We start from the raw sequence: 12,302 nt of genomic DNA on the forward strand, positions 1-12,302 counted from the left end.
GGTTCGAGGGCAGTGAAGAAGTCCACTTGGCTGCACTAGCTTAAGTAGCTTAACTGACCTCCCAGCATTTGCCACAAACTATCTAAGGTTGACTCAAAGAAAGGAACTCACAGGTAGGAAAACAATCATAACATTTCAGTCATCTCTTAGTCCATGCTCACCTGTCCCACAAACATTCACATCCATTATAAAAAGAATAGAGGTAAGAGGCTAATTGGAGTTATTCAGGTAGCTTTTCCTTCTTCTGAAAAGATAACCCTACAGTTTTTTAAGCTCTTAGTAACAGTTTATATATTTAGAAGTCCTGGGTTCATAGAATGTGTGTAATGAACAGGGGAAGAACTAATTTTATATCAAGAAGGCCATGAAAATATAATATTGGTAGGAAAATATTTAAACCCATAGTTGTAAAAAAGCAGGTGTGTGTACTTTTGGAGAAAAATGTCAAATATGTGGTTTAGTAAAAGGACAGAAGGAAGTCAAAACTTCTTTACTGCTCCTCTTGTTTCTAATGTTTGGCTATTATCCTCCAATGCTCCCAATCAGCATATACAACAAAGTTATACCCACAAGGCTGTATATAAAGACAATACATGAAATGACCTATGACTTTCAGGTAGACAATGATCTACTGTATTAACGACAAATTCTTTGGGAGCACATTTTCTAAATGTTATGAAATCATAATTACGTTTTTCTCTTCATATAAAATGCCTCATTAAAATCTGAACACTATCTGGTGTTCTAATATGCCAAGAGAATAATTCTACTGAAAAAAATGAAATGTAAATCTGACAGAATCTGTTCTTGGTAAACCTATACTGGCTTCTCCTCTTCTCACATATTCCATATATATATACATATATATATATATATATATATATACACACACACACACACACACACACACATATATACATACATTCATGTATACACACACACACACACACACACACACACACACACACACATTCTCTAATTTATTTTCTGCTCAGAAGCAATAAACTCAGAAGTCCGTAATTTCTAGAAGTCCCTCCCCTGAGCATTCCTAAGGAGTTACTAGAATGTCGTTCAGATTTTCTAAGCACATTAACTCATCTGTTTTAAGTCAGAGGCTGCATGTCAAATATTCATGGGCCCCAGCAGACAACAGAAATAAGGGAATATGGCAAGTTATTTAAGAAGAAGAGAACTTATACCAGGACTGAAGGGGCAGTGATCATTTGGCTCCAGCCAAGTTGTTACCATGTTGAACTCCAATCAGTGTTATAGAGCTTTTCAATTTTTCAAGAAAATAAAAATATGAAACATATTTCAATGGGAAATCTCCTTGTTTTTAAGTGTCAGTAATTACTTTTAGAAAATATCACACTGGGCCAAAACATATCAATGAGAAGAATTCTCTGAGTCCAGTTATAATTCCTTGTTCTAAGGTTAATAATCCATTCAGGAGTTAGTTAATGGGGAGGTAGTGCAAAGACAAGAGTTAAGTCAGAAGGGGGGGTTCCAATCCCCTCTTGCAATATTTATTTTTATTCATTCCAGTCTAAATATTATCTTCCTTGATTCAGAGAACAAAAATAAGACCAGAGTGATTACAAAATTACAAGACAGATGGGGCTGGGGTTGTAGCTTAGCCATAGAGCGCTCACCTAAAACGTTCAAGGCCCTGGATTCGACCCTCAACACCAAATAAAAATAAATAAAATAAAGGTATTGTGTCCAACTACAATTAAAAATAAAAAATAAAAAAAATTACAAGACAGAAAAAAATGTAAGATACTCTTTATTGTTCCTGCTATATAAATAACGTTGCAAAAAACACAAGATTTTTCCTCTTACTCTTTTCTGAGTATACAATATCCACACAACATAAAATAGTATGCAGTATTCATCTCTAGATACAAGACAGCTTCACTTAAAAATCTAAAAAAAATTTCCAGCCCTGACACTGCCTCTTCTCTCTATCTTAGCTAAGACACAAATAACAAATGAAGCCAGGCATGATGGCACAGACCTATAATTCCTCAGTAATTCCAGAGGCTGAGGCAGGATGATGCCAAGTTCCAGGCCAGTCTAGGCTATTTAGTGAGACCTGTCTCAAAAGCAAAATAAAAAAGGCTGGCAATGTAGCTCACAGATAACAAGCCCCTGGGTTAATCCCCAGTACCACACACACTCATACAAACGAAACAAATCATAAATGATCACTTTGTTAAATAAACTTTAGGCACATTTCCCATTCTTTTGAGCCATTTTTCCTTTTTGGAATTATAATAAATGGAATCTCTTTCTTATTTTTTTGTATTTGTTCATTGTTTTCTTTGAGAAAGCGACATACTTACACAATGCCTTCTCATTGTTTGGCATTATTTCCTAGAATTCTGAAATAGTTATGAAAATGTAACAACTATTCCCTGGGTTTAAAATACTTAGGACAGTAAAATACAGTGACAAGCCATACTTGTATGTTCCTACAATGGCCATTATACACTTATCTATAACCACAGAATGTGCAATATTAAGACTGAATTCATACTAAACCACAGGCTCTGGATGATAATGGTGTGTTAACACAAGCTCACAGATTGTAATAAATGTCCCAAACTATTGTGGGGTGTTGGTAGTGAAGGAGGCTAGAGGTATGAGATGAAGGCAAAGGAAAACTATTTTTTGCTCAATTTTTCTGTGGATATAAAATTGCTCTGAAAAAAACAGTCCATTTAAAAGGAAGAAAAAGAAAAGGAAAACAAAAAAAACTTAAACCAAGTTAAATCCCAATGGTAAAAAAACAGGAACTAACTTTTGAGTTTCTCGTGTGACTTATGCAACAGGGTATCTCTACACACTAAGAAGGAGTGCTCAAACCAGGCCAGAAGAATTTCATAACTATGCTCATGTCTAAGGCAATCATAACACTCTACTTTGTGTTAAATCCAAAACAAGGCAGCCAGGCTTTGGAGTTACATACATCAACACTTAGAGGCAAATATTAGTAGGTAGAATTCAGTGTCCAATCAAAAATATTCCTAATTTCTCTTGTTCTCAAAAAACATGATATGAACATTTAGATCCTTTTATGTCTTCTATCTTGGCAGTCTTATATGCCTTTGCTCTTGCCAGTAGAGAATATTAACAAGATATTACAGGATGAAAACCAAGTTTAGACATTTCTTAAATTTATTGAATTCTTAGTTGGGAGAGGAAAAAAAAATCACAGGCTTAAACAACTGTAAGATAAAAGAACAAATAATTGCAAATTATTACAAAAGTAATTTCTGAAACATTTTTTTAGCTACTGCTAACAAAATTTTAGTGCATCTTAAAGCTCATATTTTGATAAGCAAACATTAAATTACTGAAGAGGGAAAAAAGTTACAATTAAACAGTACAAGATTATAATGTAGTAACTGAGCACAGCCAAATAAACAGCTATAATTATTCAAGGCTGCTTTTGCTATATATCTAGTAATTAAACAAGAATGTGGATTATTTTAACACTGCACAGTTAACCAAAGTTAGCAAATTCAGCAATATTAAAACTGGGCATTAAATAGTATTCAACATTACAACAGAAACAAAATGAGAACTTCTAGAATCACAACTCTATTCATATGAAAGGAATGTACATGGATGGTAAACAAATAAATAAATAAAGTGACAAGAGTGACTAACACTGCATCTGCATCTTCACAGCAGGAATACAGTAAATGAGTAAATGCTCACAGGGATTTTGCTGAAAATGAGAAAAAATAGATTTCACTCTGCAGTACAATTTTTCTATTTCTCCTGTTGCTCTAATTCTCTTGTGCTGATGACAGGTGGACAGGGTTTTTAAAGGAAAGTATTTTCCCTACCCTGAGTATGGATGCATCACATTTAAAAAAATTCTGTGTAAAGTTTTTTTGAAAAACATAAAATGTAAAGTGATATACTGCTGGGAAACTGATGATATTAAGTGGAATAATAATATTATCTAAATAATTAAGCAGACATTTGAATCTGGACTCTGATGATGAATGAAGATTAAACTTGGCATTTAAGAAATATGCCCTAACATCAAAGTCACCTAATGTCAAATGGGTAAACTATCTTTCACTTTATACATGGTGCACTTAATAGGGAATTAAATTCTCCTAACAGCAACATAAAACCCATATGTAAGCAGAATAAATGTATTATGAATTGAGTTTAATTTACATCAAATATCTAGAAAGGTAAGTAGAACATGTTTCAAAGTATAAAGATATCACATATCATCACTGAGTGAACACTCTCAAATGTTTTATAACACCATTAAATCATATCAAACCATCCAATAGATAGTTATCTTCATATGTAATTTATAAATGAATCATCCTTTGAATAAATCAGGAAATATTTTCAGTATCAACATTACTAATACCAAAAATGTAAATGTAATTTAAACTTGGCTTAGGGAAAGAACTACATGAAAGACTTATATTCTTTTTTTTTTTTTAAGCTATTGCTAACAAAATTTTAGTGCATCCTAAAGCATATTTTGCCAAGCAAAATAATATTCTGAAATAATAAAGATCTGAAATAATATTCTGAAAACTCCTTGTCAAAGGTGTCATTCACTTTCTTTCCACAGTTGGCAGGACAATTTTAAAATGGATAAGCAAAAGAATTCAACCCATTGCACAACACAATTTTAACAGTTCTAAAGACACATTTCATTAGGACCAAAATGAACAGAATGGCAATATTACAATGTTACCATATAAATATGTCAAAACCAATTTGTAATAAAATAAGACAGAGCTATCCTCACACAGCTGTTCTGAAGACTGAGCAACCAAACAGATCTAGAGTGTCTCTGGAAAGTCACAAAGTGCTTTTAAAGAAAGTTTAGACTGTACTTAATTAAGAGATACTGCTCTATTCTCAAACATTTTCTCTCTATATAAGTATGCTGAACCCACACCTCTTTTCACACCTTTCAATAGTTAATATTTTCTCTATCCCCCTGCACTGAATTGATTTTAAGTATGGAGTTCCACTATTATTACCACACATGCTAATACCTAATGATTGGCCTGTCATCAGGTAATGGTTAAACAGGGGAACTCTGAACCCAGCACAGCTCCAGCAAAAAAAAAAAAAAAAAAAAAAAAGAATACGAGGAAACCTTACTTCAAAGTGATTATTCTATTAACAGAAATAAGCATTTTCAAACAGAGTTTTATAAAACTACACTATATTATCATGTTATTTTAAAAGAAATTCAGAACTCAGTTTTGCTGTTAATCAAACCCATACATACATCCAAATTACTAAATCAATTTGAAAGTTACTTGTAAAACTGCAATCTAAACTTGATAATTAACTAATCTACCTTATAGTTAACAAAAGCAAACATTCCTGGTCCTAACATTTAAAACCCAATCCAGTGCTGCCTCAGACAGAAACAATTCTGGTTATACATTTCCTGCTTTTTCACCTTTAAAAATACTTGAAAAACCTTTAGGAAAATTATGTTTAAAGCCTCCCCTGTGTCTGTTATTTTAAACTGAGAAAAACCAAAGCTTACAATACAACCTCAAAATATTTAAATAGCTTTTGGCATTTTTCTTAAAAAGCAAATTTGAGTCTTTCATTATAAAACACATTTCTCTAACATAATTTTTAATTTGAATTAATGTAAGTGCCCTGATTTCCTACTCCCTGGCAGATGCTATGTTTTCTACAGCTTCCAGAACTGTCAGTGCTCAGGACAAAAGAAAATGCAATGGAACAAAATTAAAGCCCCCACAGAAAGTGACTCACCCTCAATTACAAAATCCACTAGTAGAAGAACCCAAAACTTACACATACTAACACACACATACAAAACCAAGACATAATCTCAGTCCTCTTATTCATGTCAACTTGCAGTTTTTGAAGACAAAGTATTAGGAAATGGAGAGCCCAGAAAAATCATGTCAAAACTTTACAAAACAGTAGACATATTTCATTGGAAGATGGAAAATCCCCATTTTTCTAGGAAAAAAAAATAATTCCTGAAAAAGGAGGGAGTTTTTTTAAAAATTCAACAATGAAAACCATTATTAGGCTCCTCTGAATGTATTTCCATATTTAACATTAATTTTAAAAATTTGAATGTTTTGCAACCTTAACCTCAATTATAGAATGAAAGACAAAAATTTTTACTGCACAATCTTCATAAGCATTTTATTTTGAAGCACCTTTTTAATGTTAAATAATGGGTTTCTAACTAAGAAAAAAAATAAAAAATAAAAAAGAAGAAGAAGAAGAAGAAAAAAACCACTGGGAAGATTCAAGTTCTCCTTTAAACACACACACAGATACTCACTTTCATGCCAGGACAATCAGCAGCACTGGCAGATAATGTCCTTTGATGGAAGGCTGGGAAAACCATAGTTTTTGATGTTTACAAAAACCTAAAACACTGAAGTTTTTTACTAAGAAATTAAAATTTGGGGAAATCAAGAAACTTCTAATAGCTAATCTATGTTAATAAAACTGATTTTTAAAAAAGCAGGACCAAAGTCTATGAATCTACTGAAATCAAAAAAGGCTCAATTTTACTTTTGATGTCAGATAGTCATTAGTCAGATACCATTTGTATGCAAAAGAGCAAAACTCTTTATCATGGAAACTCCCATCAGCCACCTCAGTGTAGTTTCAAGCAGCACTATGTTAGACAATGCCCGGAAAACCTCCCAGTTGACCTTCCTCCACATAGCATTCTTAGGGTCCTAACACACTACACAACCATACAGAATAGGTGAAGATAATATTTTGACAGAGATTACAAAAGTATGAACTATATACACTGTGAGGACAGAAAGCACTTAAAAGCTATATTTACTTTCCTCCCAATTTACTTAAAATGTTAATATTAACTACTCAAATTTTATCCTAAGTATGTTTATCTGTTTCTTCCCCTCCCAAAACAAATAATAAAATATACTGTTTGGGGATTTGTTCTATGCATTTTCCAAGAGCCAATCAAACAGAGACTTGCATCTCTCCTCAGTGGAAGCCTTTTCCACCACTTCGTAGTATTTAAACACAGCCTGCAGGACGTCTCCCACTTTCCATCCTTTTTCTTGTAATCGTTTTGAAAGCTAAGAAAGACAGATATGTCAAAAGTTAGGAGAAAATAATTTTATAACAAAGTTTTTATTTTATCATTAGATAAAACAGAATTCTACTGCTTCCAACTAAATATTATTTCCCAGTTATACTAAGATCTTATCCTCTAAAGCACCACCCCTTTACCCAAATTAAACATTACCCCTTCCTGCCCTTTATAAATACATCTCTTCCACAGAATGAGACTTTAGGACTGCTTGGAGACACAACTCCACAAACCTCACCCCAGGGACAGTCTGTGTGGGAGTGCAGAGGCTTACTCTCTACAGGAAATTCTTCACCTAACTAAATACATCTGCCACAACCTTAATTAGGAACATAAAATAATAAAGACAATGTCAAACTTAATAAAAGGATGTGGATTTTCCTTCCACAACATATAGTGTGGTTTTATTCTGGAAGACACACTCCAGCCTCAACGGAAACAAGGTTTTCTAAGTTAAGAAATGTTAATGTCTCAACACAAAAATAAATAAATACAGTTTTAAATAAACTCTACTGAGGCTAATCAGAACATGACTTCATTTACTTTTTTGTCTATTTACTCTATAAGTTCTTAAGTTTTGAAAGATCAGTAATTTAAATTTTGAAAAGCTACTTTAATTTTCTGTAAGTAAATATGCTTATCCTTTTTTATTTTTAAGTTGTTGGTGGACCTTTTTTAAATTTATTTATCTATATGTGATACTGAGACTCAAACCTAGTGCCTAACACATGCTAGGCAAATGTTCTGACACTGAACCACAAACCCAGTCCCATATTTATTCTTTTTTAAAAAACAGCTTTATTGAGACAGAATTCACATACATGTTTAGTATAGTCACCAAGAGGAATGCAACTATCAACACAATCAATATGAGAACGTTTTTCCTCATCATATCAAATGGAAAGTCCTACCTATCAGAATTTACTCCCCATTTCTTCCCAACCCCCTCTATCCAAGGCAACCACTAATCTATTTTTGGCCTCTGCAGATTTAATCTACTTTGGGTATTTCATATAAACAGAATCATAAATTATGTGTGGTCTTTTGTGACCACCTTCTTTCACTTAGCATAATTATTTTAAGGTTCTACCACTGTGCAGCATGTTTCACTATTTCATTACTTTTTATTGACAAATAATGCTCCAATGCGTGAATATACCACACTTATCAATTCAACAGTTGATGGATACTTAGGACATGCCTACCTTTTACCTATGTTGCTAAGGACATTTGTGCACAAGTTTTTGTGTGGATATATGCTTTCATTTTTCTTGCACATACACCTAGTAGTAGAAATTGCTGGGTAACATGATAATAACTGTATTCAATTTTCTGAGGAACTGTCAGGATGTTTTCCAAAGCAATTGCATCATTTTAGATTCTCACATCAATATATGAAGGATCTAATTTCTCTGCATCCTTGCCAATTCTTGTTATTACCTTTCTGATTATATTCCTCCTACAGGGTGGGAAGCTTACAGTGGTTTTGATCTGTGTTTATTTACCTAACAGCTAATGAAGCTGACCATCTTTTCACATACTTGGCCACTATAATTCAGATTCTCTATACCCATTTTTTTAATTGGATTATCTGCCTTTTTTAATAAGTTATAAGAATTCTGTATATATGTAGGTAAAGACTGTTATCAGACATACAATTTGCAAATTTTTTTCCATTCTGAGTTGTCTTTCACTTTGTTGATAAGTGTCCTTTTAAGCACAAAAAAGTTTTTAATATTGATCTATTTTATTTTTTTCACTTATGTAAGTAGACTTTTATATTTTTTATTTCTATATGATTATCTCTCATTTTCTATTTATGCTTATGGTAATAATGTTTGTTTGTTCTACTTAACAGTGTAAATATCAGAATTACTAGTATATCATGCATAAAGACACAAAATAAAGTATTTCTATTATCCTCATTATCATCAAAGATATTCTGTACTTGCCTCTTAACTGCTTCAGCTTCTTAAAAAATGTATGCCTACCTGCTCAGTTCTAACAATTCTCCTACCCATACTTTTCCCTTGATAATTCATCTCCTGAGCACTCCTTTCTATCCTATTTTCTCTTTCTACTCCAAACAGAAACCTACACTGAAAAAGTCTAATGTAAGTAAAAATAATGACAAAACACACACATAAAAAAGTACGTATATAATGTCTTCTCAAATACTTCTTTCTCAACAATATCTTCCTAAATTCTGAATCAGAAAATAAGAGTAACTGGAGTATTCCGGTTTTGTTATTATTGATCCACCTAACTTGGTTATTCACTAGACAATTTAACACCCTATACAATTAAACCAAAGTTTTCAATAAAGACAATTATGGAGGGAAAAAAGTCCTTAAGACTGTAAACTGAAAATCTTAATGAACAAGTGCTTAGCACATACTAAACACTCAATAAAAATATCTTGTTTAAACTTTTATTGGCTTTTGAAAATGAATACTCTGGAAACTAGATTATCAGAGAAAGAATCTTATTAATTATTAAAAATAATTATGAATCAAATAAATATAAAGAATAACTCAATCTTTCATAGGAACCCATAAAATGCCTATTAATGGCATGTTAGTTGGAGAACTTAGAGCATGACCAGCATGAAGCTAAGCGTTTTGATTTTTACAGTTATTATATTAAAATTTTGCAAACCCTGTAAGGTAGATTCCATACTTAAATTTCCATAGTGCAACTAAGTAAACGGTTATATTGCTGGAAAGTAGCAGAACTGACACCTGAACCCAAACTGCCTACTCCACAGCCTAAGCATATAATCACTTTGCCAACAGGCATCTTACTACACTAACAAGATGACAAGAACATTATATACTGTCAAATGTATCCTCACAACCACTTCATAAGGTAAGTACTTACTAATACAAACTCCTTCTTTGAAGAATCATGATAATAAAGCTCCGCAACTTCAGCCTCAGAAGCAACAAGCCACTGAAGAATAATTCTCAACTGGGGGTCCACTGTGCACGGTTCCATGTCAATGTTTGTAATTAGCAGAATCTTTCCATCTTGCTCCAAACCTAATACATTTAAACAATATGAAGTGAAATTCATCAATTCAACTCATAATACTTTGGTTTCCAAGTATATACAAATATATTTCAATGAATGATTTTCTTAACCGTACCATACTATCAACAAAATATTTCTCTGAAAGGGAAAAATGATGCTAAAACAAAGGAATAACTTTGATCTTTTAGTGACAGCACAAATGTGAAATACTATTGTAAGGTACTGAATTCAAATACTATATATGTCATAATTTATGTCAAATTATGACTCACAGGTAAAAGGAGAGAAAATAAAGCTATCATTGCAATCAAAATAAACATGAAACAGAAACAATCTGAAAGAAAAGCAGCAAACCATGGTATAACATATATATCCTAAGTACTATTCTAAATTTTTTTATATATAAACTCCTTTAATCCTCACAAACACCCTATGAAGTATCATCACCTTTATTTTACAGGTAAAAGTAAGTTTTCAGGCCAAAAGAGACCCAGACTCTTACAATGTAAAATGACTAAGCCAGGATATGAACACTGGCAATGTGGTTCCACACTCAATCACTTCATTCTTTAGGCAAAATAGTGTTTGTGAAGTGGGTGGGAGATGTCATATGTAACCACTTAAATCCCAAAAGCCAGACCATTAAATTTCTGGTACAGCCTAATATAAAAAAAGGTGCTGCTCTCAAGTTTATTTTCTTGTTTAATGACAATTAGGCTTTTAACACAAAGAAGGATGTTTCCTTACTGACTACAAAAATAATGACTTGTGCACCAAGATCATGTATTTATCACTCCTGCTTAAGGATGATTAAATAAGGACTGCTGAGACCTAGACTCCTGACTCCACAAGAGGTGAGCTCCTGGGGCACACTGGTAGATTTTGTGTTAATATGTTACCAATAATGGAAAGGCTGTTGGTGGATATTCCTGGTTTTCTGTTACAGTCTGCAAGCCATTGTAGATCACTACTAAATCATTTTTAGGATTGATGCTGGCCTCTAATTTTTAATTTTAAAACTTTGGTTCATATTATTCTCTAGAAATAAATTTATTATCTCTTCCCTCCCTTCTCTTTAATAATTCTCATTCAAAAGTAGTTGTACATAGTACAAGACATGGTCTGTGAGTCAATTTGTAAATCCTGCAAAGGTCAGGAGTTGGAAGCTAGATCACCAAATTCTCTGTACTATTAGTGTTTCCCAGTTCAGGGTTGCCTGACCTGACAGGAAACCTCAATGGCTCTTTCTTTAGAGCGGTCACTTACCACTAGTGAAAAGGAAAGGAGCCGATGATACCATGCAACTATATAAAAAAGGTTTGTTGCCTTAGGATTTCCAAAATTTTTAATCTTTCTGTAAATCCAGAGAAATATGTCCTTTAACAAATTTGAAAAAGTTAGCTATAACTTTCTATGTAATGAGAAATACCTATGATAATCTTAAAAGCTGAGTAATGACTAACTTGTATATAATTAACCTTATTTCTACCTACTCACAAAAGAAATCCAGAACAGCCTGGGTGGTGTCAAAAGAAAATTTTTAAAATGAAATTCATATTTATATAAACTTCTATCTCTTTCTGCCTAATAATTCTTCAGTAAAGTTAGTTATGCAATACTAGTTCATGGAGAAATACTTACCACATGCATTTATACCATGTATATATAGCCTTTGGAATAATTCTGCTCACAGGTGTTACTTGGGAAAAAGTACACAACTTTTATAGACAAACCCAATACATTTTTAGTAAATAAAAATAAAGCAAGCATTACCTAGCCTATTGCTAATTCTAAAAATACTGTTCTATGCTGACTTTATATTTGATGAGAAAAACTTTCTAGACTTCCTATAGGAAGAATGTCTAATACACAAAAGACAATAAAATTAATAATAATCTTAAATATGATGATTTTAGGTTAAAAAATGGGATGTAACTTTCCCAAACAAAGACACTTGAATATAAAACTGATTGGAAACTCAACAGTTTTATAAAGTACATTTCAAGAAATTCTTTTCAGCATTTTCTCAGTTTGCCTACTTCTAAAGAAAGAACAAAAATCCACTGGTTCAAAACAGCATAAATATATTTTATTTATATGTGATACTCTATAGAAGATGTTATTAGTATTTTCATTTTTC

The 12,302-nt window shown here is 32.4% G+C and overlaps 1 protein-coding gene across 9 annotated transcripts in view; it reads right to left on the bottom strand.

The window, feature by feature from the left end:
- Positions 1-6,309: 6,309 nt before the first annotated feature.
- AKAP11 (A-kinase anchoring protein 11) overlaps positions 6,310-12,302 on the bottom strand; it is a 45,256-nt gene continuing 39,263 nt past the window's right edge. For 8 of the 9 annotated variants that reach the window (XM_081291493.1, XM_081291497.1, XM_081291496.1 and 5 more), the window contains 2 exons: positions 10,010-10,170; positions 6,310-7,115 (listed from right to left, as the gene is read on the bottom strand). In XM_081291493.1, the coding sequence (XP_081147619.1) occupies positions 6,975-7,115; positions 10,010-10,170 (302 nt within the window). In that variant the 3' untranslated portion in view covers positions 6,310-6,974. The remainder of the gene's footprint in view (positions 7,116-10,009; positions 10,171-12,302) is intronic. The other variant, XR_014021627.1, reaches the window with a different exon arrangement.

This window comes from Spermophilus citellus, assembly GCF_964194105.1.
Source record: "Spermophilus citellus genome assembly, chromosome: 1".
NCBI lineage: Eukaryota > Metazoa > Chordata > Mammalia > Rodentia > Sciuridae > Spermophilus > Spermophilus citellus.